Source organism: Epinephelus fuscoguttatus, linkage group LG13, assembly GCF_011397635.1.
Source record: "Epinephelus fuscoguttatus linkage group LG13, E.fuscoguttatus.final_Chr_v1".
In the NCBI taxonomy this organism is placed as follows: Eukaryota; Metazoa; Chordata; class Actinopteri; order Perciformes; family Serranidae; genus Epinephelus; species Epinephelus fuscoguttatus.
Window position 1 is genome coordinate 27,718,958 of NC_064764.1, and position 27,772 is coordinate 27,746,729.

At 43.1% G+C, this 27,772-nt stretch overlaps 1 protein-coding gene and 1 long non-coding RNA gene across 2 annotated transcripts; both read left to right on the forward strand.

Moving 5' to 3' along the window:
* The first annotated feature begins 259 nt into the window (after positions 1-259).
* Positions 260-9,881, forward strand: LOC125899924 (uncharacterized). Its single transcript, XR_007450787.1, has 3 exons — positions 260-382; positions 9,467-9,732; positions 9,837-9,881. It is a non-coding gene; the product is annotated as an uncharacterized LOC125899924 (long non-coding RNA).
* A 2,146-nt stretch (positions 9,882-12,027) lies between these two features.
* inpp4aa (inositol polyphosphate-4-phosphatase type I Aa) lies at positions 12,028-25,941 on the forward strand. The gene is made up of 18 exons (XM_049593341.1): positions 12,028-12,162; positions 14,017-14,107; positions 14,218-14,365; positions 14,870-15,000; positions 15,619-15,723; positions 15,846-15,954; positions 16,060-16,077; positions 16,191-16,377; positions 16,743-17,024; positions 17,136-17,283; positions 17,721-17,762; positions 19,219-19,391; positions 19,499-19,622; positions 20,820-21,087; positions 21,171-21,268; positions 21,355-21,467; positions 21,552-21,706; positions 21,797-25,941. Exons 1-18 carry the CDS (start codon positions 12,028-12,030, stop codon positions 21,927-21,929), a joined length of 2,460 nt encoding a protein of 819 aa, XP_049449298.1. The 3' UTR covers positions 21,930-25,941.
* The last annotated feature ends 1,831 nt before the right edge of the window (positions 25,942-27,772 follow it).

Below are 27,772 nucleotides of genomic sequence, written 5' to 3' on the forward strand. Positions count from 1 at the left end.
ATGACAATAAACATGCCAGAATAACTGTGACTTAATGTATTATATTCATCATTCCTCTCTTGTGCTTCCATAGTAGGTTACTTAACTGACAGAGATGTTGTTATTTTGCTCAACGTACAAACCCCCACGCTTCCTCCATGGACGTACAGTCCTCCACCCACCCACCCACAGCAGCATGTGAGGTTATCCCTGGTGGCACCGTCACTCTGTGCAGACCGAGGCAGCAGCGCCCCCCGGTGGACAGAGGAGGAGCTGCGCCCGGCGGAGATATTACGTCTCGATGTGTCAGAGGGAGTCAGGGCGAGTCTTGACTGCAGACATCGTCGAGTAGCAACCAGGATGCGCATCAATATGAAGACAAACCTTCGCATTTCTCCAAACGGTATGATATATATTATATTGATAACGTGTTTCTAATGTGGCATGTGATCATGTGTCGGTTTGTGGAGGGCGTTTGTTCCCACTGATGGATGCTGTGGCACAGAGAAAACAGCACCTCGCAGCAGGGGCAGAATAGGACGTGTTTACAGCCTCAGCCACAAATGTCGATTTATTATCTGCTTTTATTGTCGGTGTGTTTGTATGAATGGTGCTGAAGGAAGAGTCCACCCTGCAGCAGCAGCAGCAGCAGCAGCAGCCTCTCTGGATGAGCATCAGCAGAGACCATGACGCAATAGTTGTTATTGTGAATAAATACATATCTACACTTTGAGTATAACGACACTATTATTGGCCAGTGGTGCCATAAATAGATTCCCATTGGACAGCTCTGCCCTCTCCTCTGTGTATGTGCACCAGCAGGGCTGGAACACACAGGATGACACCCTCTTTCCTGCAGCTTTACACAAGGCCAGGGGAGTGTAGATGTGGGATTATAGAAAATAATGCTACATATGGGCTTTTATTTTTATATATATATATACTTGTTACATGTAAAACCGGATGTGTTGCTCATGAAACAGCGTGACATGGCATTGCAGGCCTCCCAGATGCTCCCAGCAGAGCGGAAAGGATTAGATTTGATCTGTTGAATCATTGTTTTCACTCTTTTCATAACACAGAGGAAACAACTCACCTCTAACTGTATGTTCTGGTTCTGTCTATCTCTTGAATCTGGGCCTGCGTTGGATGATTTTTAAGGGTTAAATTGAAGATTCATGAACTTAAATGAGCCCTCAGTGTTTCCATACCTACAGTATAAGTGTGTGATCCTGTGGCATCAATGATAAGAGTTCATTCATCATCATCATCATCATCATCATCGAGGGTTCCTGTCTCCTGCTCAGTTTACCGCTGTCTGGGTAACAAGAGCTGCTTCATGACTTCACTTCCTTTTCTTGTCTGTGTGTGTGTGAGTAAACTCGTTTGCATAATCTCCCCCTCTTTGATCAATTAGATCAGAGAGCAATTAATGGATTAGTCTCTGTGGATGTCGTCCATGTGTCCATGGTTACGCCAGACAGTTCTACATCAGGTAGACGGTTTGCAGATCAAGGGACGATGGCAGATGGGCCCCGCTTAGGTCTGAGCTGAAGCAGGATCAATAGACTGAAACTGAGAGGTACATTGGGGTTACAGGGGGACACGGGGAAAAGGGAGATGGCTGGAGCACAGAAAGAAGAAGGGGAGGGTTGATGACAGAGCAGAAGAAGGAGAGGCATTTGGGAGAGATTTAAAGGGATGAGGAGGAGGTGAGTTAAGGATGAGGACATCTGAGAGGGAGAATGAGAGGCACTGCAGTGCAGCCGGTGGTGACAGCATCTGCAGGGGGCCAGCTGTGTGCCGCCAGCCTGACTAACTGGGTCATTTTGGTCTCCAGACCGCCCCAGAGGACTGTCTATACCATGAGGACCACCTGAATCCTCTCTGTCCTCTCACCACATCACATGCTTCATCACTGCATGTATACAATCTTTTATCCTTCTGGAAGACCAAACTTACCTGATCTGGCTTTTTGAGGTCAGAGGTCACCTACAGAGGAGCAGCTGCTGGTCAGTATTCAGCCTTTTGCTCATGAGTGGATACTTGCTGTTAATGGGCTTGAACCCAGAAATCTATAACATCTAACCACACTGCAATTCATTATCTGTCGATAAGAGCTGGAACTATTAGTTGGTGGACAGAAAATGAATCAGCAACTATTTTTATGATCAAATAATCACTTCATTTTTCATGGAATAATATCAAACATTCTCCGGTTCCAGCCCAGTCGCCAGTAGAAAATGTTGGCAGTGTATATTTCTGCAAACCACGAATACATTTGCATGTTCATACGTATAAAGTGACGTAGTATATGAGCTGAGGAAGAGGTCCAGTTTGTAGGCCTCAGAATTGCATCTCTGCTTTTTGCAGACAATGTGGTTCTGTTGGCTTCATCACACTGTGACCTCCAGCAGGCACTGGGTTGGTTTGTAGCCGAGTGTGAAGCAGTCAATTGAGAGTCAGCACCTCCAAGTCTGTGGCCATAGTTCTCTGTCAGAAAACGGTGGTTGGGGGAGAGTTACTGCCCCAAGTGAGGGAGTTCAAGTATCTCAGGTCTTGTTCATGAGTGAGGGTAGAATGGAGCATGAGATGGATCAATGGTTTGGTGCAGTGTCTGCAGTGATGCGGGCGCTGTGCTGGACCGTCATGGTGAAGAGGGAGCTGAGCCAGAAGGCAAAGCTTTTGATTTACTGGTCCATCTATGTCCCAACCCTCACCTATGGTCATGAGCTCTGGGTAGTGACTGAAAGAATGAGATCACGGATACAAGCGGCCAAAATTAGTTTCCTCTGTGGGGTGGCTGGGTTCTGCCTTAGAGATAGGGTAAGGAGCTCGGACATCCAGAGGGAGCTCGGAGTAGAGCCGCTGCTCCTTCGCATCGAAGGGGTCAGTTGAGGTGGTTTGAGCAGAGGCCTTGGGGCAGACCCAGAACACGCTGGAGGGATTACGTATCTCGTCTGGCCTGGGAACACATTGGGGTCCCCCAGGAGGAGCTGGAAAGCATTGCTGAGGAGAGGGATGTCTGGGGTGCGTTGCTTGGCCTGCTGCCACCGTGACCTGGCTTTGGATCAGCGGTTGAAAATGGATGGATATATGAGCTGACTTTGTCATCTGGAGGTGGAGGAGATGATGAATGATGTAGGCAAGACACCTGCCAAACTGCAGACCACTACAGACCAAACATTTGAGACAAACAAACAACAAATAAGGTTGTGTTTTAATGAGTCATTGCTGTTTTTCCAGCAGCTTGTTAGCCGCCACAAGTGAGTGTTTTTTAATGACCCATTGCTGTGTTACCACCGGTTATAATTTTCCTGAAAAGCAGTTGTTTATTAACATAACCATAACCAAGTGGTTTTTGGGAGTGGCGGTTTCTAGGAAGTTGTAATCATGGGGGAATTATGAGACAGTGGGCCCCTGGGCAAAGATATACCAAAGCTCTCCCTCCACCTCTCCTGCAAAGGATCAAGACTTGCAGACTCTGTGGTGGCTTTACCACTTTTTTGTTGTTGTTTTTTGTTTCCTTGTTGTCCTTTTGTTTCTCTTTGAGGTCATTTTGTGTCTCAGTGTGGTTGTTTTGTGTCTCTTACCTCTTATCAACGTGACGTCATTTGTGGATTCCTTCAAATGAAAAGCAAAGACCAAAAATTCTAAAAGGAAGCTTTCTTAAGTTTCAACCTTAAAGGAGCTGCGTGAGACATCCAGATATCTATAATTCAGAGTTGCCATGTCTGCTGAGGCTGTCGCTGCGTTCACACATTGGTGCATAGGATGCGTGGTCACTGAGGGAGGTTGTGTTCCTCTGTCTCCTCGAGGAGGTTCTGGGGGAATTTTTGTGTCTTTTTGAGATCATTTTGTGTCTTTTGTGGTCATTTTTCATTTATTTGTAGTCCTTTTGTGTCTTCTTGAGATCATTTGGGAGATCATTTAGTCTTTATTTACAGTGGTTTTGTGTTTTTTTGCAGTTGTTGCCCTGTTTTTGTCGTTATTTTGTGTCTCCTTGTGGTTGTTTTTTGTTGTCTCTTTGTCATCGTTTTGTGTCTTTTTGAGATCATTTTGTGTCTGTTTTGGTCATTTTTCATTTCTTTGGAGTCGTTTTGTGTCTCTTTGTAGTTATTTTGTTACTCGGTGGATTGTCTTGCCCCTTTTTTAGTTATTTTGTGTTTCTTTGCTGTTCTTAGGCTTTTCATTTTGGTCATTTTGAGTCTCCTCCTGGGCCTGTGCCTGGTAGGCCTGATCAGTAATCCATTCATGACTGGGATGAGCATTTTTTGTCATTCATGGGCATGTTACAGAGCAATCAATTAATCAGTAAGTGAAGAAAATAATCAGCAGATGGACTGATAATTAATACAATTTTTCTATTTTGATTCACTTTGTGTGGTTAATATTTATTTTGATTAGTCTTGTATATGGAAAATGGAAAAGGGGATGTCTTGTTTTGTTTAACCAACAGTCCAAAATCCAAGGATATTCCAATTATGATACAAAACAAAGGAAAAAAGAAGCTGGAACAAAAGAAAATTTGCCATTTCTTGCATTAAACAGTTCCCCAAAATTGCTGTTAATCTGCTGATAAATCAGTTAATTGACAGAATGTTTCAGCATCACTCCCGGCCATTGTGTCTCCCCATAAGCTGACCGCATGTGGCTGACAGTCAGACAGATGTGATGATGATGATGATCCGTCACTCTCTGTGGCTTTACATTAGATCCACTGTGGGTTTCCTAGAGAGCTTCCCAACATGCCCCAGGCAGTGACGATAATGCAGATTACAGCATTTTAAAGACGGCTCCCTTTGACAACAACTCCCACACAGCCTAATGAGGCAGAGCATCCACGCTGTAATTGTCATCTGTTTTGGTCTCACATGAAGGTGCCAGAGCAGAGATTAAACTGGCAGAGAGCATCACACTCTGGATTTAGTGTGTGTGACTATGCATATGAGTTTGAGTTTTGCGTGTGTGTCAACAGGAGACTTTATTTGTGTGCGGCGTGTGACGTCAAAACAGCTTCACGTGTAAAAATAGAGCTCTGATGTAGAAGTCTTTGCACATGAATGCACTGTGGCACACACTCATTTGTTCTCATTTTGTCGGTGTGGCATCAAATAAACAGAAACACACACAACACCAGGTCTGTGTTTGGGAAGAAGAGAAATGTATTCCAGCTGATCACTCTGAGTGGATATTTGTGCGACACACACAAGCACCAAAGAGGAAATGTTAAGCGGGTCTGACACGCCACAGGAAATGTAAACATTTACCTCTCAGGTCAATTTGAAGCGCCTTTCAGCTCAGGTTAGTCATCAGACCACCAGCATCCTTTTCCTTTCTTCCTAACCTTTCAGATTCTCCCCACATTTTCTAGTTCCTCCTCCGTGTCTCTCTCTTCTTCTGTGGTTCAAATTTATGCTTAGTTGTGCTTTGCAGGAGTCAAATCAATACACTGACATCTTGATTGCCTTGTTGCTGATTCTCACTCTCACACCAGTGTTTCCACAGTGTGCCACACTTGGCACAGTCTCAGTTTCCTGTTCTCTCACTGATTTGGCAGGTGCAGGCAGTGTTATGGAGGTAACAACATGAGCGGCGCTTTAACACTGTGGCTTTTGCATTATCGTCCAAACTGAGTATCTGACACAATAAATAAGTGTCTTGGTTTCACTATGAGTCGTACCGCAAGCACTTACTGGATGTGGTGGGATAATAATAATAGTTATGTAAGCATGTGTGGTTAAAGTGAGGAGGTTGAAGGTAATAACCAAGGCTTAATATGAAAAGGGATTTTATTGAATTATCATTTGTTAAATTTTAGATAAGGAGAGATGCTAAAGGAGCACTTCACCCACACATGATCATTTGTATATCAATAACTCACTGTGTGTTATGTTGAATTTGTGAAGAATAGTTTTTCTTTCTCCAATACCTCCACTGTGCACGAAAAATCCAAAAACAGAGAAAGTTCTTAATGAATTGAAGTAAAAGGGGTCCACGCTTAACAACAGCAAAACTATGTCAAAACAACATTTAAAAACTCCCCTAACTCGTCCAATGTAAGACTCATTTATTTAGTCGTATGCTCAGCACTTCCCAGACAAAGGCATTTTCCCTAAAACCTTACAATTGTAAGTAGGGATGCACCGAATATTCGGTAACTGAATATATTCGGCCGAATATTGAAAAAAAAACACACATTCGGTGGAATAAGTTAAAAGCAAGGCCGAATAATAGCAGCGTGTTTTGATAACGCAATCAAACAGCGTGCCGTGACGGGCGGAGTAAAATGTTGGCAGTGTGGCGATCCGTCCCTCACTGCACTCGCATTTGCGACTAAAAATAGTTTTGAGCGAGCAGAATAGGCTTAAATCATTCAGCACGCTGTGCGAGCAGCCTACAGATTTCAACCACCAGCAGAAACGAAAGGCGAATCCCACCGATTGTGGGTTGAACGAGGGTCACAGACACAGACAGTAATGTATTCCTGTCAAATATGGCGGCCATCAGCTTACCGGCGATGGACAGTTCGGCTCCAATAATGTCCTCTTCTTGGTGTCATGGCTGCCCAGAAGTACCTGAACAGCCGAGCCAGCCGAACACAGTTATGTGACGTGTCAGAGGAGAAACGAGCCGTTCACATTTCTCTCCACAAACCTCACCGCACTTTTGGGACTGTTCTTTACTTATGAAGGGACTGTCAGGGGAGGAGGGTGGCTGGTTGATTCTTATTTTATTTATTTATTTTATTTTGATCCCCCCATGTTCATCACTTATTGATGCTGTTTTTGAAGTATGAATAAGTCAATAAGTAATTTATTCCATTGAAATATCATTGATGTATTATAGAAAAGAAATTTATCTTTTTATAAATGACAAAAGGCACATCTGCCTCATTTTCGCTGTGGTATCGTGATACTACTCAGAACCATGATATTTTCATTGGTATCGTACAGTGGGATCCAATTTTGGTACCGTGACAACACTAATCTGGAGGGGATTCATCTGCAAAAACTAATGAAAAACTAAACAACGATATTCGGTATTCGGTACTCGGTATTCGGCCAAGCGTTTAATATTATTCGGCTTCAGCTTCGGCCACAAATTTTAATTTCGGTGCATCCCTAATTGTAAGGCACTTTTGTACTGGTATGGACGAGGAGCGTGCCGAACAAGCGCATCTTCTAACTCTGCTCAGTGCAATGCACAAGCAAAGTCCAGGTGCACGTTTGCCCAGCTTTGCTACACGTATGCAAAAGTGTTTTAAATAATAAGGTTAGGGCAAAAATGCCTGTGTGTTTGAAAGTACTGAGCATACGACTGGATACGTGAGACTTGCATTGCGCTGTAAGAGTTGTGCGAGTTTGTACACAGATGTTTTGATATAGTTTTGCTGTTGTTAAACGCAGACCTCCTTTTAATTTCAATATCAATTTTATTTATAAAGCCCAATGTCACAAATCACAATTTGCCTCACAGGGCTTTACAGCATACAACATCGCTCTGCCCTTAGGACCCTCGCAGCAGATAAGGAAAAACTCCCCAAAAAAACCCTTTTAATGGGGGGAAAAGAATGGTAGAAACCTCAGGAAGAGCAACTGAGGAGGGATCCCTCTTCCAGGACGGACATACGTGCAGTAGGTGATGTACAGAACAGATCAGCATAATACATTTGCAGTAATCTATTTGACAAAATGAGACATAAACAGAGAGAGATGGAGGGCAGACAGCAATGACTTACTAGAATCCATCATTTTTGGATTCTTCTTACACCTTAGAGGCATGCGAGAAAAACAGAGAAAAGTTTTCCTCATAAAATCAATGAGTTCCTGATATACAGATGATCATTGTGCGGGTGAAGTATTCCTTTAAGTATTTTTGTGACTTTGTCTCTTAATCTAATAGTTTGTTTTAGAGCAGTATATTGGTCAGAAGATGATCAAGTTTTGTACTTATATTCATGGCTCCTAGAGGATGATTCTTGGTGATGTTAGTGGCCACCCGAACCTTTGTGTCACTCCTAGTGATGGACAAATATGAACGAAGTTAGGGTTAGCCTGTCAAACATCCCAGTGCTCATGAATCCGTACTGTGTTGTAACGTAGTGTAGCAAGGGCACCGAGTGAACAAGCAGGCATCGATTAAATCAGACCCCTGCCAGCTGAGGTTAATGATGCATTTATGTGCTCTTTAGATGTTCGCGCTTCCAACTTAAGTGTGTAATATAGAAACAGTCACAAGGCTGCGGAGGTAAACAAGATGTCTGCTACTCCACTTATACTCAAAGATTTAAAGAACAGGGGCATCAGGGAAAATTCATGCTTCTCACAAGGTTAATCTTTTTTTAATGACTTCCTGTTCCTATTATTCCGTCGTTGATGGGTTTCTGTTCAATGCATGACCTCTCTATACTGTTTTGGGGAATTATGGAAATTCCCTCCTAATGTTGGTCGTCGTCACGCCCAGAGTAAAGGACTGTTTCTCTGGTGTTTGTTTTTATCGATCCTGAATTGCTTCATCTCATCCCCAGGATGTTCAGGTTGTAACGTGTCATTTCCTCCCAGCTTCAGACATGATTTGGACTTTTCAGAATCTCAGCTGTCGTCTCATTTTGGTGTTAAGAGCCCAATTCTTCCCGCCATCTACTTTGCTAGGGATTTCACTGGAGGCAGTCGTGTGAATTGTGGGCTCATGTGGGCCTTCACATCCAGATGTTGATGCTTCTTTTGTTGCCGTTTCCGTAGCAAATAGAGGTTTTTATAGCTTTGCTTTCAATTAATGTTACTGTGTAGACAGAAGGGACCTCGTTCTAAAAATCTTCCTGTAGAGGAACAAGGCAATAAAATACTGAATAAAAAGTTAAGAGCTGTGTGAGACAGTTTCCCCAGTGTCATAGAAGTCAATTGTAAAATAACTGGTGGTTCTTTGTGCCTTTGCATGATGACGTTATCTGTTTCGTCCTCAGATGTATCTCATATCTATCTGTGTTTGTGTGTTTGACATTAGTTCGTCCAAAAGAAGACAAAAACACCAGTTGGGCATAAATAGCATCAGGAGACGGAAGGTGAAGCTTCAGTCTGCTGCAGCTCTGTTTCATTTCCTACAGCTGTGTGAAAATTCACACAGCTGAATTTTCTTCCCGCTGCCTATATTTGCACATTATCAGAGGGAAAGAGATAAGTCGAGCGCCATCAGGAAACTGCACAACCTCTCATACTTCTCAGAATCGTGCCGAGACAGACAGCCACTTACATCAGTTATTCCTTGCTTTGACCTTGTGTATTGAAGACTGTAATGTGATGATGCGTGTGTGCAAGGCCAGTAGCAACCTTCATGGCTTATTACGAGCGGTTTTCTAATTTTGTCTCAGCTGCCATCTTGATAAAAGCGTGACATCAGTATGTAAGAGTGGAAGAAGTCCAGTTTGTCTCAGCTGTTTCTGAGGGGACAGCAGATGATCCCTCTGTTGTTTTCTTCTGTCTTTCAGATTTATCATCGACAAACTTGTGACAGCTCAGATCAACACACACGAGGGAGACCAGCGAGCAAAGAACTGACGTGACAGTTTTGATTTTGAGGCCTCTCGACATTTTTCTGCTCTTCAGTCCTTTTTACTCTAAGAGTCCATCCTCAGCCCCCGACGTGAACCAGCCATGTCCGGGAAGGAGCGCAGCCCCCGCCACCGGCCGTGGTCGGTCTACCGGGCCAACACGTTTGATCTCTCAGCTGAGATGATGGGGCTGGCTCTCTCGGGTAACTAAGTAACCGCTGCCATGGTAACCTGTTTACTTCATTGATGATGAAATAGCAGGGCGTTAAAAAGGAGCTCCCCCTCCTCTTTTCTCTTTATCCTTCAGGCAACAGTCAGGATCCAGACGAGCCTGTGCTGGAGTTCAGTGTGGGTACGTTCATTATACACACTGCTGCATGAGGATCAGACTGTGTGTGTGCTCCTTGTATTGACAGAGCCTGCTTCATTTACACCAGCAGTTGATCATTAACAAATCTGAACAATGAATTGATTCTAGTAACCACAGTGACTATAGGCAGCTGTTGTCTGTGTATCCAAAGCCTCATTCATATACTGTAGCTTTGTCATCTTAATTGTTTAACACACGAAAACACATTTATGACCCACAATGCTGCACCGACTTCATTATGATGAACATGGGCACTGTAGTTTATTCTGAGTCAGTCCCACAACCACTGTGCCGCAGTAAAAACTTAATAGCACTCCAAATGTGTGTTAAGCCTGCAGCTGAAATTAGCTCCTAACAGCTGCACTTTTTGCTGCGGTTTGACTCACGTTTACTGAAAACTACAGTTCCCAGCTGTTGTAGGAAATTACAGAGCTTTAAAAAAATTAACAATATGTTTGTGCCAGGTTTTAAAGGGACAGTTCATCCCCAAAACAAAAGTACATATTTTTCCTCTTACTGGCGGTGCTGTTTATAAATCTAGATTATTTTGATGTGAGTTTCGAAGTGTTGGAGATATCAGCCATTGAGATGTCTGCATTTTCTCGATCAGTGGCTCCCAACTGGTGGGTCGTGGGTCCTCTCTGAGCGGACCGAAAGTGACTCAAAAACGTGTCAGGTTTGTAATAAACACACTTTATTTTTTAGTAGAGAGCTTTTATTTTGAAGTGCTGTTTCCTGCTGTAGAGTGAGTGACAAATGGACTGCGACTTAACAGAGACAGCAACTAGCTTGACAACATGGCCAAAAGCAAGTGTGGTGTGAAATGTATTAAACTGTGCAGACCTTGAACTGTTGACTAAGGAGAAACCTGGCCTGTGGCTGGACCACCTCAGAAGGAAGTGTGCATCTACTCCTGAACAGGAGGCTCGTATTCATGACAACACGAGATATTAATGGTGTTCTGCTTGACTGAGCATTGATGTTTGCTAGTTACACCGTTGGTGGGTGTACTTCAAGAGAAAGAAAATAGTTCCTAGATGAAACTGCTCACAACAAGGTCTGTGAAATATCTTGAGTAACTGGGTCATGATTTCTGGAAAGAGACATTCATGATAATAGTATTATTACATTGTATTTATAGGGCACTTTTCATGGTACTGACAGACGCTGTACATTAGTTAAAAACAGTCATAAAATAGAATGTGGTTAAATACACACATCATTCACACATTAAAAACTGTTTTGAAAAGATAAGTTTGCGGTCTCAAATGTCCTGGTTAGAAGGATTGCTGTTGAGTTTTTCAATGTCTTTTTTTTTCTGCACCACAAGCCGAGTGCCACCTAGTTCCATTATATTTAAGAGAAGGCAGGCATCTATACACCCGATATCTCCAACACTCTGTAGCTCACACCAAAACAATCTAGATTGATGAACAGCTCTATAGGTAAGAGGAAAATAATGTATTCTCCTTATGTATGGGTGAACTGTCCTTTTAAATATTTATGTTTTAGTAGCTCAAATAGGCTACACATCACAGATAAAGTAGGGAAGTTGGAAAGTATTGAGTAACGGACAAATGCATTGTTGGTTTTTGTCATATATTAGTTCAGGAAGGACCCAAATGCAGAGCAGCAGGCAGGTTTAAAGTTTAACAAAAAGCAAAAAACATCTAGAACAAGCAAGTAACAGAAAGTCCAAAAGAAAGAAGAGCCAAAACTAAACTGAAAACCAGCGGGGATAATATGATGATGGGCTAATATTTGGTGAACAAAGGGAAGCAATTAACAGCTAAAAAGGCAGTTTTTCCCCTAGGAGTTGGTGGAACCCAAAAACAGAGCTAAAAGAGACTGAATATTGGACTTACATTCACCAGAGACACAACTCCAAATGAATTATAATGCTGCCTCTTATTGGGCAAAAACATTGATACAGCTTTAAAGGATGAGGGATGATGTGTCTTATCACTGATTGGCTCGAGGCGACTGCATCATTTGTGTGGACTGACTTGTTTAATTTTTATCCCTCAACCTGACAGCCTGCTGCTCATCAAGCACTGACAACTCAAAAATACTGTATTAAAATGATAGCCACTGCTTGATTTGGGTTCTGGGATGTTTAATTTATTCGATGTCACCGTGGGTCAGGTCAGCGGAGAACGAGCGTGTGGGGAACATCACCGTCATCGCCTGGCAGATAGAGGAGAAGCGCGAGCAGAGGGCTCCTGTTGCAAGGTTACAGAGAGGAGACACTGTTAATGGAAGGGTGAGTGATCGGAGAAAGTTCTGATGAGTCAGGACAGAAAGGTTTAGGTTTGCAAAAGACCTGAAATAATTGGAGGATTTATTGATTATAAGGTGACAGAAAAATAATCAGCAACTGTTTAAATCATTGATTCACTGTTTAAAGGTCCAGTGTGTAAGATTTGGGGAGGTTTAGTGGCATCTAGTGGTGAGGATTGCAGATTGCAACCAGCTCAAACTAACTCCAGGTTAGAATGCCTTCAGTGTTCATTGTTCAGGAGGTTTTTATCATGAGCTGAATTATCCACAGAGGTCCCTTTCTTCCTCTCCAAAACAAACGACCCAGTGATTTAAACCGGTAAAAACACTGAATAAAGCTGTTTTACATTACAATCATAATTTCTCCAATGCTCGGAGACGGGCCGCCAGTCCAGCACCTACTAATCTGTGCTCATCTTTTTTCGCTGATAACTTAAGATCCAGACACTCAGTTTTTATCGTGAGCTAAATTATCCCAGAGGTCTCTTCCTCTCCAAAACGAATGGACCTGGTGATTTAAAACAGTAAAACCACTGATAAAGCAGTTTTACCCTAAAAAAAAATTGGTGTTTTTCCAAAACTGTCATCACAGAGGGGCTGCGATTTATGGTGGCTGATGTGAAAATGTGAATGGCTGAGCATGGTCTCACTCCGAAGTCGTTGAAATCCGGCGCTTGGCCAGTGACTTGTGGCGTCAGAAACCAACAAAAAAGGTGACAAGGATGAAAGTTAAGGCGACAAAAGTCCAAATGGGGCAGGCAGGAGGGGTGGTGGATGGGTCCAACAAACACCAACTTTCACCTGAGTGAGAGGTGTTTGCGTCCAAACCCTGTTCTTTTTTCCTAAACCTAACCACTTACATTTGTTGCCTAAACCCAACCATGTGTGTTTGTTTTTGAAGGAAAAAACTGTCAATTTGCGGTGTTGTACCGATGTAGTTTATTTTGAAAGAGACTGTATGTAAACGTTAAATTTCCTGTGAAAACAGAAGTGTATCTTGAAAGAAGACAATGCATGTACCAGGCAGAACTTGACACAGTGTCCCAGAACGTTAACAACCAACACACCCAGGGTACCTTGCACGTCGTATGTGGACGTGGAAAGTCCATGACCCAAACATCAATATGTGAAGAGGTCAGAGTGAGAATTTGTTGAATGGCTTTATCTAGAGTCAGTATTTGGTTTGTCTGTCCTAGGCTGATATAGAAACATGGCAGTGCAACATGCCGATCTCTGTAGACGAGGAATGACTCCCTATATAGACATAAACAGCTCATTGTAAGGCAAGGAAAACACAACAATTCTTACTTTCAAGTGATTATACACTAAAGAAAACATATGTTATATTCCATTTATGCCAATATATCGCCCTATATCCCACACACTGGACCTTTAAGTTCTTTTTCTTACAAAATACTAAATATTCTTTTGTTCCAGCTTCTCAGTTGTAAAGATTTGTCACTTTTTTGTCGTCTTATGTGTTAAAAAAAAAAAAAAGTTTCAGTTTTTGACTGTTGGTTGAACAAAACAAACAATTATCAGACATCATCTCGGGCTTATGAAAATGTGATGTTCATGTTTTATTGAGTTTTCCAGGCCAAACAGTTATCAAGAAATCAGGAAAATAATAGGCTGATTAACTGATAATTATATAATAGTTACAGCCCTAGAAAATGTAGCTCATATTGTTCTGCCTGGCTAAGTGTCTTCACCCTCAGCCTGTTTCTGATTATACTGTTTTGATAACAGGTCACAGATCATTGAGTGAGGAAAGACAGACACATGAAGGTTTTCATTAGGCAAACATTAATGTGATTTTTGTGTTTGTGTATGTTAGATGGTTCTCCCTGTTGATGAAAGCCTGACTGAATCCATGGGTATTAGATCCAAGTCTTCATCTCTGTGTAAAGACCCTCTGCTAAAGGCTGGTGAGTGTATATGAACTAATTATAAACCTCCTGTATGACCATGTGAGATTAGAGTAACAGCTGACATCATGGAGTCGCTAATGTTGATTGTATGTTTCAATGCGCTTCAGTTTTCGGGGGCGTCATGTCGCGAACGTACCGGTTCCCCACCACGGACGGCAACCACCTTCGGATCCTGGAGCAGATGGCGGAGAGCGCGCTCTCCCTGCATATTCCTCGACAGTTTGTGAAGCTGCTGCTGGAGGAAGACGCTGTCAGGTAACGTCTCAGAGTTGTCCGATCTCTTTTTTACAGTGTACAGCTCGGCCTTTTTTTCACAGACCTGTGCAAATGAGATGCAAATAGTTTCACCAGAGTGTGTTGTTCTCTTCTCAGAACAGTTTTAAGCAGCCTGAGGAGATAAAGCTATCCACTCACTGTTTAGATAAATTAATCTTGCAAACCATCAGATTAATATTTCAGTCTAATACAGTGCACATTATCCTTTGCAGAAATTAAACTGAAATGTGTGACATATCATGAACTGTAATATTCCTCTGTGTTCTATTATCCTATCATCATCATACGGTCGAAGAAGCATCATCATTACAACTCCCTCTGCGCCTGCTCTTACTAATGCTTACTTGTAATGTGGGTGGTTTGAGGAGCTGGACATGCTCAGCTGCAGACTTTAATTGAACAAGCTGCACAAACTTCAAGCTGTGAGATCATCAGCGTCTCGGCTGGATGTCTTGATCGTAAACGCTCTCATGTGATATGCAGGGTGTGTGAGCTAGAGGAGCTGGGTGAGCTGTCCGCGTGCTGGGAGAACCTCAGGAGGCAGATCATCACGCAGTATCAGACCATCATCCTCACCTACCAGGAGACCATAAGTGACCTGCATGAATACAAAGGTTAGAAACACAAGCTATCTGTAACATAAAGGGGCAGACCACCAATTTTACAAGTCAAAGTCTATCAGTCACTGGAGGTACTAAAGAGCCTGGGAGAGCTTTGTCAAGTCAGAGAAAATCACCAGGGTGTGTCAGCTCGGGCGCTGATTTACATTTTTATAACAGAAAGAAAACTTTTATGGTTTCAAGACTTACAAGAGGACATTTTAGAGAGTGATGCTCAAACTCAAACCATCAGTACTCCACTGAGAACATACATCACAGTGGTGAAAATGAACAAATTTGATCCGAATATTCCTGACCAACACTATAACTGCAACACACATCATGGGACCCTCTACAACTGCTTATAGGAGTGTGTTGAGATCAGAAAATTCTGGCGGTCGATGCTGTAGTTTGTATCTCGGATGCCCTTATCCCCAGTATCTTTAGGTTCTAGGTCCATCAACAAATTGTTGGATGCACCTTTAAGTGAAAATAAATGTTGCACAAAAAAAACAGTAAAATATCCTATATATTTCTATTTCTATGTGAAACATCACATCATGACTTATCTATGCCCCATTACAGCATATACAGAAACAGTTAACCTCTTTCCTCTTATCTGCTCCCTCTCAGGTCCGTCATTTAAATCCAGTACGTTGAAAGCTGAGAGGAAGTTGGAGTTTATTCCTACTAACCTGCACATCCAGAGGATGAGAGTACAGGGAGAGACTGGCTATGGTAGGTTTATGTGCACATATTGTATGTTTGCATGTGTTGCATGCCTTCACGTTTTCAAGGTGTTAATGGTAGTGTTTATATCGTATCTTGTTCCATCCTCTTTCTCACTGCCCTCTAATCAGACCGGACATACGATGTTGTGACCATCGGTGCTCCTGCAGCACATCATCAAGGCTTTAAAGGCTGCGGCCTCCGAAAACTGCTGCACAAGCTGGAAGAAGCCAGGAAACAGTGAGTAGAGCAGAAAATGCATGAGCTTCATGGTGGTGTTTGATAATGACGGATTAATTAACCTTTGTCGTTTGTGTGATTTTATTTTCTGCCTCACTCAATCAGCACTTACGAGGAGGAAAGGTGAGATTACCTGTAGTATGTTATAAGTTTTTTGTGTTTATTTGAATTTGCTGTGTTTGTCATACTCATCTTCTCTGTCTGTCTCTCACACACGCATCAACACACACCCAAAGCTCTGCAGGCTCTGGCTCTAAAGTGATGGCGTACCAGCCTCAGGATGTTGTGAAAGCGAAGGAGCTGATTGGTCAAATAAACACTCTGAAGACACAAGTGTGTTACTACACCGAACGTCTGTCTCGAGCCGCCAAGGAGCGCTCAGCCAACGCTCTGGAGAGAACCCTGGCCATCCTAACAGAGAAGGCAAGAGAGCGCTCAGAGGAACTGAAGGGTCCTAATGTAGAGCTGTGTTATAGTTTCCTCACTCTTTCACTCTGCCTCAGCTTCTGACTTCCACTGTTTCCTCGACCTCTTGAGTTTTATCTTAGCGCTCATGGTCTGGATAGATATCAGTTCATGCAAGCTAAAATTGTCTTTAAATTAAATTTTTGCAATCGAATACATTTAACCTAGAACCTAACATATCACAACACAGACAGTTTCTCCCATATTTTTAATGTCATGGTTTATGAACTTTAAAGAGCATATTATGCCCCAAGTTACTGTTAATTTAACATCCACAGTCTAACCACATTTTTACCCGCCTCTGTCTCCGTCTCCTCCCTCAGACTCGTCAGTTGGTGACCGTGTGCGACTCCAAGCTGCTGTCCACAGCCATCCTCGCCCTGGCAGCCGCCCGCCCAGAGTTGACTCAGCGAAGCACCCCATCCCCGTCCTCCTCCTCCCTCTCACCCTCCTCACGTTCCCCATCACGCTCCCCCTCCCGCCACCCGACCTCCCCGTCACGTGCTGCCACCTCGCCCTCTCGCCATGCGGCTCCACCGGAGGGCAGCGAAGGGAGTAAAAACAAGCGTGCTTCCTTGCAGGCAGATTTACACGAGGAGGAGTGGGTAAGAGGATTTCCATCAACATTTTTGATGTCTTCTGTGGTTCCTTTTTTTATGTTAACTCTGTCTGTAATGTGTGTGTGTGTGTGTGTGTGTGTGTGTGTGTGTATGCAGGAGAAGGTTTGGCTAAATGTTGATAAGAGCCTGGAGTGTGTGATCCAGAGGGTGGACCGGCTGCTGCATCGGGACAAAATCCAGAGCGACAGCAGCTCTGAGGACGTCTTCCTGCTCGCCAATGAGGAGCCGAGCAGCACTAAGAAAGGTACACACACAAACACACACACACACACACACACAGCTGTATGGTGTGTGACTGAGGCACAGTCATGCACCAGCTTGTCTCACTGCTGAGCACAAAGATCAGAGTTGATATGAATGAGTCACTCTCAGTGGGTTTCCATAGTAACCGTGATGCTCTCTAGAAACGCCCTGAGCATAAAGACAAGGTTTTACCATTGTCATCATGATGTCATCCTCTGTTATCCTCACCATCCTCACATCCACCACATAACCTTCGACTAACATCATCATCATTCTCTCAGCAGACTCCTGTTTGCCTCTCACATCACATCTGCAGGGTCATAATTCATAATCATGTCAAGTCTGTCAGTGTTGCTGGATGTTTAAACTCTGAAATGTTTTGTTATAAATTGAACTGAAATTCTGCCCTTATCTAAACAAACCTTCTCTCCCTCATAGATATCAGCCCAGAGGTAGAAAAGGTGGAAAAGACCTCTCCAGGTGAGAGCAATAATTCCTTAACAAACCATGGGGATGCATGTGCCAGAAGGGAAATTAAAGCCATATAGTCACTGTGATATATAAATAGCTTTTATTAGCCTTTATTATTTCATAGCCTTTATTTGCTGGAAGTAGGCCAACAATAGCTTCATAAACTAGAGAATGCCAATGAAAAAGTCTCTGAAATCATAAAGAGAGCCAGCCAACCTGAGTGTTCAGGATACAGTGATGAGTTAGTGGCTTACAGTTGATAATAAATCTCAATGCACCATGATACACTGAGTTCAGAGCATGCAAACACTGGTCGAGTGGGTGGGTGCATTCATAAATAATACATCCTCACAATCAAGCACAGTCAAGAATGTGGCAGAGACCAGTCTTTTTTGGCCAAGGAAGAGAAGCAGTCTCTATTTCTAAAATAAAAACCCAGTTTCAGCTTCAGCTTTTTCACAAGTCGTTCAGTGCGTGGCTTAAAAGAAAGACAATCAACTAACACAGTGTGCAGATGTTTATAGGATGAAATTGTTTGTAGTAGTATCATGTCATGTATTATTTATGTGTAAAATGAATTTGTTTACAACATAGAAACAAAGTTTAAAAATAAGATAAATTTAACTTCTTTAAAAAAAAAAAATCAGAAGATTTCAAGCCAAAATGTAAAATATTTTGTGAACTTCCAAGGATTATTTGCAATTTAATTTGCAATATTGTGAACTGAGGATATTAATTTAAAAACCACAATGAACAAATAAAGTTTTCTCAGTCTTGGGGTCATATGTCCTGCTTGATATGCAGATAAGGTCATATGACATTCCTAGGACTAAAATATTGATACTTTATTTCTGATATTCAGCATTCAACATTTTGAAATGTATTGTATTGTAGCATGTCAGCCACTTAAATGGATTCACAAAATGTAAAGTTACCTTAAAGGGTTGAGAAACCCTCAACTGCTCTGACCATTAAAGTAACATGCATATAACTAATGGTATAAGGACATTAAAGGCAGCACGGTGGTGCAGTCTCACAACACGAGGGTTCCTGGTTCAAACCCAAGGTTGAGGAGCCCTTCTGTGCGTTGAGAGTTTGCATGTTTTCCCTGTGTCAGTGTGGGTTTCCTCCGGGTACTCCAGCTTCCTCCCACAGTCCAAAGACATGCAGGTTAATTGATAACTCTAAATTGTCCACAGGTGTGAATGTGAGTGTGAATGGTTGTCTGTCTCTATGTGTCAGCCCTGTGATAGTCTGGCGACCTGTCCAGGGTGTACCCTGCCTCTCACCCAATGTCAGCTGGGATAGGCTGACATTGGATAAACAGTTACAATTAGTACTATTGGATTTCATTTAGTTAAACCCGTCAAAGATGCACCTTTTCTATTCAGCCTTTAATAGATCAGTGTCTGCCTCTTTCACATCTGTACAGGTGTGTATTAATTGCTGTGTGCTGTGTCCACAGGTGAATGGAGCGAGGCTTTGTACCCACTCCTCACCACTCTGACGGACTGTGCGTCTCTAATGAGCGACAAAGCCAAGAAGGCCATGGTGTTCCTGCTGATGCAGGACAGCGCCCCCACCATCGCCATGAGCCTCACCCTGCAATATCGCCGCGACGTCGTCTTCTGCCAGACGGTCCGTCAACTTCTACTCCCTCCCTCTAACTTCTGCCTTTTAAACACATTGTTGCATTAAAAGCATGACCGTTATCCCTGTACTGATATGAGCTGTGCTGCTTACAGCTGACGGCACTGATCTGTGGCTTCGTCATCAAGCTGAGGAACTCTCTCTGTGACTCGGGCTTCCTCAGGCAGCTACACACCATCGGCTTACTGGTGCAGTACGAGGGCCTGCTCAGCACCTATGGTAACCTGAGTGTGAGGATGTGTGTGTGGACATTTATGCATGTTATAAATGTAAGTGAGTGCACACCTCCACCAAGGCTGTTAAAGACATGTTTAATCTAGATCAGCATCAAATTATACACGTGTTGTGGCCGTTGAATGTTGGACCTAAAGGCAAACACAACCAGGAAACTGAATGGTTTGAGGCAGTTTATTTTAGTTTGAAAGGCAGATTAGTAGAAGGCAGAGCAGTCCAAATCAGGAGGCAGAAGACGAGGCTGGATGTGGCAGGTTATGGTTGAGGAATTGATGTCCAAAAAGTACAAAAAGACAGAGACAAAAAAAATAGAAGTCAGCCTAGATGTGTGTACCGCAGACGAGACTTAACGTTCTGGCAGAGTCTGGCTGTCTGAGCCGGGGTTTTGCGCTGCAGTGGCTTGACTGTAGATGAGATTCAGGTGTGCAGGCTCAGCAGCTGCTGACAGGAGGATTGGCAGGAGGAGGGAACCAGAAGGAAATGCCCAGCAAACACAGACAGAGACACAATGATAACAAACATGAGACACTAGGCTGGGGAAATGTCATTCAGACAGCAGGATATTTTACTGGAAATACAGCAAACACTATTCAGAATTCAGATGATGGGACTAAGCATAACATTTATATGGATACCTGTTCACGTAGGAATCAGTGGAAATGAAATAGCTGACATGTGTGCAAAGGAGGCAACGAGAATTAATCATATTGACATACCAGTTCCTTTAAGTAAAACAGAAATGAATACAAAAATTAAGCACAAGTTAAAAGGAAGGTGGCAAAAGCAGCGGGAGGAAGACAGAACGGGCAGATGGTTTTGTAGAACTCAAAGAAAGGTAGGTGTGATTAGAAGGACGGTGAGATCCCGCAGAGATGAAACTATAATATCAAGACTACGATTCAGTTATTCAGGACTTAATAGCACACTGTTTGAAATAAAGGGACAGAACTCAGGGAACTGTGACTCTTGTGACCAAGAGGAAGCCATAGAGCACGTTGTACTTTACATTGCAAAATATGAGGTTGAGAGAAGGTATCTTACATCAAACCTTCAAGAAATGTTTTGATTTAAGAGATATTTTACAGACAAGTTCAAGTGAGAGATATCAAACATACAGTATATATAAATGTAACGTCCTTGGCTGAGGTAACAATGTCTGAGATGACTCCTTGTTCCCTAAAGGTGAGGAGCTGGCCATGTTGGAGGACATGAGCGTCGGAGTGATGGACCTGAGAAATGTCACCTTTAAAGTCACCCAGGCAACTACGGGCTTTGCCCCAGACATGCTGCCGGTGATCACAGGAAACAGAAGTGGCTTCAACGTCAGGGTCCCGATGCCCGGGGTGATGTTCGACACTCTGCCGCGAGAGATCCAGAACGGGATGCTGCTGCGCGTACAGCCCGTCCTATTCAACGTGGGGATCAACGAACAGCAGACGCTGGCTGAGAAGTGAGTCGCTGAGGTTAGAGGATAGGGCAGGTGGAGAGGTTCAGGATGGAAAGAAAACTGTAATATCTTACTCATGTGTCCAGGTTTGGAGACACGTCACTACAAGAGGTGATCAACATGGAGAGCATGACTCGCCTCAGCTCGTACTATGACCAATTTAAAGAAGTCCTGCCAGAAGACTGTGAGTTTATATTCATACAAAACACTCTTATCTTCTTGCTCTCATATTTAACTCACCTCATCATTCCTCCTCTGTTCTCTCCTCAGGCCTGCCTCGCTCCCGCAGCACCACCAGTCTGCCCGAGCTGCTTAAACAGCTGAGCCAGAGCGTGAACGCCAAGAAAAGCAAGAACGTGGAGATTCTGTGGCAAGCAGCCGAGGTAGACTTTGCTTCTCATGTCTTCTCTATGCAAATTTAAAAACTCTGTCTTCCTCCTTTAATCTCTTTCCCCTGAACCATGAAGGCATGTCGCCGCCTGAATGGAGTGCGTTTCACCAGCTGTAAGAGCGCCAAGGACCGCACGGCCATGTCCCTGACCCTGGAGCAGTGTCAGATCCTGCAGCAGGAGCACGCCCTTGCCCCACAGGTCTTCTACCAGGCCTTGGACTGTATGCGCAGGTCAGCTGATGATGATGACGATGATGAAAGCCATACATCTCACAGCTCATTTAGAAAAGTAAATAACGCATAGCATCTGTTTCTTCACAGCGAGGGCTGCAGGAGAGAGAACACCATGAAGAATGTGGGATGCCGTAAATACGCCTTTAACTCTCTCCAGCTCAAGGCCTTCCCCAAACAATACCGCCCTCCAGAGGGGACGTACGGGAAAGTTGAGACCTAAGCGGACTCCTCGAGGCGGAGGAACACCAAAAGACTGACGGGGATAATGATGATAGCACCACACGAAAATACCAAACACAAACTGGAACAACAGCCCTTTGTTTTGTGCTTAGTCACTGTTAAGATGATTAATGTCCAAGTGCCAGTGCTACTGTAGATTGTTTTATAGCAGTTTCCCCCTCTCTTCCAGTAGTACTAGACTCACACACTTTTCACAGCCACATCACAGCCAGAAACAGTAACAGTGGCTTTCTGTGTGACATCGTAGCCAGTGTGCAGACAACACTGTTGGCGCCTGTACCAGTCGTAGCATCAGGAAGCGTTCAGCTGAGTCATTTTAACTCGTGTCCCTAGAAATAAGATATGCAGCCATTAGAAAGATGGTGTGGGACTCATGTTTGTGCTTCTCCCTAATGCTTTTATTTCATTTTATCAGTTTGTCTGTTAAAGATAAGAAGGTATTCTGTTTCTTTTCTTATTATCAACAAATCCCATGCAAAGACCAAAACCTGCAATGACCTTATCAGATGAGTACTGGCTACTGATTCTGACGGTGCAGAGCTCCAGTGTCCTCCAAAAACTATAGACCAAATCAGAGTGACATCGCTCTAACAACAACAGTCACCTAGTCAGACAACCGGCAGTTGAGTTCAGTTGTGGAGATATGTGAATTTAATTATTAAAAATGATTTCTGTTGTCATTTTCAGCCATAGCTGCAACGTTTAAAGATGATATTGTTCGACACTGTAGCCAAACCTGTCTGACTTTCCTGCTGTGCTTTTTTTATGTACTTTGTTGCTTGGCAAGCATCTTCCATAAATCAAATCAACCAGTGCGGAAGTTAAACAACAAACTACTGTGGACGGGGGCTGTGGCAAAATATATTTTAGCCATATAAAAGATCCGCCCTTAAAAAATCAATATCCATTTAAGTGTACGCAATATTTGAAAAATATTTCCACTGCTTTACCTTAGAACCAGAAACTCCTGTGTTTTGCAAAGTAAAATTACTGCTTTTGTCAATGTTCTAAATATAGCATACACTTAAACTGATATTGATTTCTTTTTTATAGGTGGCTAAAAGCTATCCAGTTGAGGCAGGGTTTGTTTTGTTTACTGAGCCCTTTAAAAAACTGTGTGTGCAATATATCCTTATCCAACGGTTCGTATGATATCTAACGAATAACCGCACCATGAATGACATTACTTTCGTAATGTAAAGTTACATACCTGGTGTAAAGTTGCATGGGTTGGATTTAGGAAAAGAAAAGATGATGGACCTTAAAATGACTCATTTCTGCCCCGTTTCCACCCAACATTTTCAGTACCATTGGAACCAACAGTAACCCTTCAGACATGGTACCTAGACCCTAGCGTTTCCACTGCAAACACTCTTAAAAGTGGGCGGGGTTGTTGTCACTCACTGCTCCATCTAGCACCCACTGTATTTCTTCTTTTATCAGTCTGCACCTCGTTCATCGTCCACAGAACGAGGTTGCACGCTAACATTTTCTGAACAAAATAAAACAGGCTGCGGTGAGAGTCATCTCTCCATGTAGTCCTTCTCAGGCAAGCTGAGGGGTTTAGTGTTGCTGTAGCCCACAGGAAAGATGCTCCGCGATGCTTTTTTTCATTTTATAGGCACCCCAACAGAGGGGGGACCAAAAATGGGGACGGTTGCGAACGGTTCCATTGGTACCATCCACAACTTTTCACAGTGGAAACGGGAAAAAAAAGCGTATTGAACTGAACTGTACCGTACTGTTCGGTGGATATGGGGCTCTGGTTTCACACTATTCTGATCACCGATCTCATGCGAGAAAGTCCTGTGTTTTTTGACCCATCCACCACCCCAACCTTTCTTATTATGCATAAGAGACTTCAAGTCTTTGTACTAATGAAGCTCAGACAGACAGTTGAAGACGAAGTCATTCACCCTTTGCAGACATGCTCACTCACTATCTCGAGGTGACACTGTCCAGGCACAAAGAAACACCTTCTCTCTCACCCTAGCTCACTGCTCCTTATTTTAAATATGGTTCTTTCTCTGCCGTAGTTCTTTCTTGCTGCTGTCATGCACACCCTCCCCCTCCCCCTCCCCACCTAGACTTTACAGATTCATCAGCCTCATCCACCTCAGCAGCCTCAGAGTCATCAGCCACCACCACCAGTGTCTAGACTCCATGTGGGGATTTATCTCGGTGCTGCTCAGATGCCCCTCGATCACAAAATATCTCCCTCCGGTGTCCAAGCGCCAAAGACTTCTGTTAAATCTTATTCAGCACAAATCATATGTTAATCTGTACACTCATATTCTGTATTAAATATTATATTTGCTTCATTCTTCTGTCTCTCCTGATTGAACTACCGTCTTTACTACAGTTTTTTGTGCATTAGATTTATGTGTTCAGGAGCAACAAAGGGAGTAAGGAAGTCCAAAGTATTGAGAACCAATCAAAGCATTGCTGGTTTTTGGTCTTTTTATGGGATTCATTGACAATAAGAACAATGAAGAATAATTTCAGTCTCATCCTTTAAGGCTACACTAGGCAAATTTCTGACCTAAAACACTGAGCAAAGCTACTTTGAGAGCACACAGATCTTATTATATTGGTCAAGACAAGTTAGGCCTAATGGTAACAGCAGCAAAAAAGTATGTGATTGTCTGGAGATTACAAATTGTGACAACATTTTTTGAGAAATGAGTGTGTACCTTGCTGCCATTTGAAGCTGCCTATATGTGAAGTTGCCCAGTGTAGCTTTGATTAGACCAGTGGTTCCCAACTGGTGGCTTGTGATCCAAAAGTGGGTCGCGGGTCCATTCTTAATGGACCACAAGTGACTCACAATCATGTCGAGTGTTTGTAAGAACACTGAATTTCTGGCATAGAGCTTTTATTTTGAAGTGCCGTTTCCTGCTGTAGAGTGAGTTACTAACCGACATGGCCAAACACAAGTATGACACTGAATATATTAAACTGTTTGGACCTTGAACTACTGAGTAAGGAGAAATCTGGACCCTGGGACTGGACCAGTTGGGAACCACTGGATTAAATGATCAGGTTGTCAAACAAATGTCTTTGCCTGTTAACATATTTCTCTGGACCTAAAGTCAAAGCACTTGTTTTGTATATTTTAGTGCTTTTAGCCTGTTGCCTGTTTCCCTCCCACTGTCTCTCCTTCTTCTCGTCTTACTTCTTGAAACACATAAATATTCACCATATCACTCTCTACAACAAGCACAGATCTTAAAGACACAACTATCTAACGACACTATCTGGCTTTTGTATCACAACGAGATGTCTGATGTGATTTCTGAGGTCCTTCTGATGCTTCGCTGGAGGCTTCAATGAGGAGCTGGTTCAGTTGTGGTGCATCACATTATTCAATAAACATATCTACAGATATTTACGACATTTCTGCAGGTTATATGCAGTACTATAACGGTTCAATAGCCCTTCAGACTTGCATTTTTATTTATGACAAGTGTATGTTCTCAGTTTTACAGCACTCTTGAATTATGCAGAACTTTGTGATGGAAATTGAATAAAAGCTTCGTTAATTTAACCTGCATGAAGATTTAAAAAAACTGCTTTCTACTATTGCACTTGTATACTGTTGCAATCAAGAGTACCCATGAGCACTTGATGGATGTTTTTAGACTGAAGTGAAATAATGCATATTGCATTTTTCTACCGACCATCAACAGCACCTCTTCTGTTGTCAGTTTACCAGCTCCGGGCTCCGATGTACCTTATTGTACAAAACTTACAGAGACAGTGGATTTTATTTTGAAAATGTTATTTTGCTTACAGTTGTTTTTGTTGATACGGCTGTTGTTGCCAAATGTTGTTTTATCCATTGTTATTGAGTAAGTTAGGACCTTGTTCTGATCAGTTGTGCATGCACAGAGGTTGGACAGGGGAGTCTGGGAGACGCCTGCACCCCCACAGAGGTACCAAGTGAAACTCGATGATCAATAAAGGCTTGTCAATGCCAAATTAGTGTGTTGGTGTATTATGGTTTGTGTACTGGGGCGGCGGTTTGCATTGTTGCCTCACAGCAAGAGGGTTCCTGGTTCAAACTCCAGGGTGGGGGAGCCCTTCTGTGCAGAATTATCATGTTCTCTCCGTGTCAGCATGGGTTTTCTCTGGGTAGCCTGTTCCAGCTTCCTCCCACAGTCCAAAGACATGCAGGTTAATTGGTGACTCTAAGTTGCCCATAGGAGCGGTTAATGGTTGTCTGTCTCTATGTGTCAACCCTGTGATAGTGTGGCAGCCTGTCCAGGGTGCTCCTCTTCTTGCTCAATGTCAGCTGGGATAGGCTCCAGCCCTCCCGTGACCCCCAGCCGGATAAGCGGTTACGGAAATGAATGAGTTTTTGCACAATTATCTCACCTTAAAGGCCCTTCTCAACCACAGCTATATGCTGCTGGGAACTACCTGAGGTCAACAGACTCTTATCAGAGTACAGAGGCTTCGGAGGTATCAGCAGAGTTCAGATGCGGTCTGTTTACACACACACATTCCAGTCACAAACTATGGCTCTATTCAGGTCCTGTTAGGTCATGACTGTGTGACAGTGAGTCAGCTGCAGCTAAATCAAATTCAGCCATTGTTAATTTGATTATTTACACCTTTGCCTTTCCTGCTGCGACATGTAAAAAGTGATTAAAACTATTAAAGTCAGCTGTGTGGGTTCAGCATGAATATGTCATGTGGACGGGTCCTGTATCAAAAAATAGTTTTAATCCTGTCATCATTCATTTAATTTGTTTACTTTATGTGTCAGTATGCACACACATTGCATGGTGGTGGTGTGAAGTGCCAACAGGGGCCTCTGGTTTCTTTTAAAACCTGAGACCCCTGTGTGGATTAAAGGAATGTCAGGAATCAGTTCAGGAAGGACACAGATGCAGAGCAGCAGACAGGTTTGAGGCTATTTTCATAAACAGACATTTCACCGTCTCCGTTTTCAAAAAGATCTTCGTTTACACTTACCCGTGTATATATACACAAGAGCATGCCAAACCTGTAGGTGGCAGTGTAACGAGAAGCTCAAGCCTTCCATGTATCCATTGTCACCATAGCAATATAGGTCGCACTTTTGACACAGGCGCAAGTTATGGCACATACTGTGATGTCGGCTGCCTATAACTCCGTTTATCTCCGTTTATCTCAGTTTACATGCAAACGCACAACCGGAGTTTTCCAAAATCTCCACTCTGGCCGGAGTTTTTTAGAAAGACTCATTTTCAGAGGAGAAATCTCCGTTTGCGTGTAAACGAAGGGCACAAACGAAGGAAGATGTCTCCGTTTATCAAAATCACCGTGTACGTGTAAACGGCCTCATAGACACAGAAAACTAATCACAAGAACGGGACACAGCTGGAGTAGGAGGACATGGGCAAAAGGAGGGAAATAGGGATTGGCTGACAACAAGGGTGTGGAGGGGAACACTAGGGTGGAACAAACAAGACTAATACAGAACAGGTGTGAAGGGAAGTTTCTGGGAACAGGGAAGGACTAACGAAACTGAAGGAAGACAGGAGTGATAGAAAACAGGTGGGAAAACTCACAAAGACAGGAAGTAAAACCAGACATGACACATGAAGAGAGAATCTACAAAATAAAACAGATTAAACAGGAATGAATGACAAAATAAGGAAGAACACAGACAGAAAATTCCAAAACGAAGTCCAGTACTATATCCACAAGCCTGTCCCAGATGACAGTGGGCAAGAGGTCGGGTACACCCTGGACAGGTCACCAGACTATCACAGGGCTGACACATAGAGACAGAGTCATAGAGACAGACAACCATTCACACTCACATTCACACCT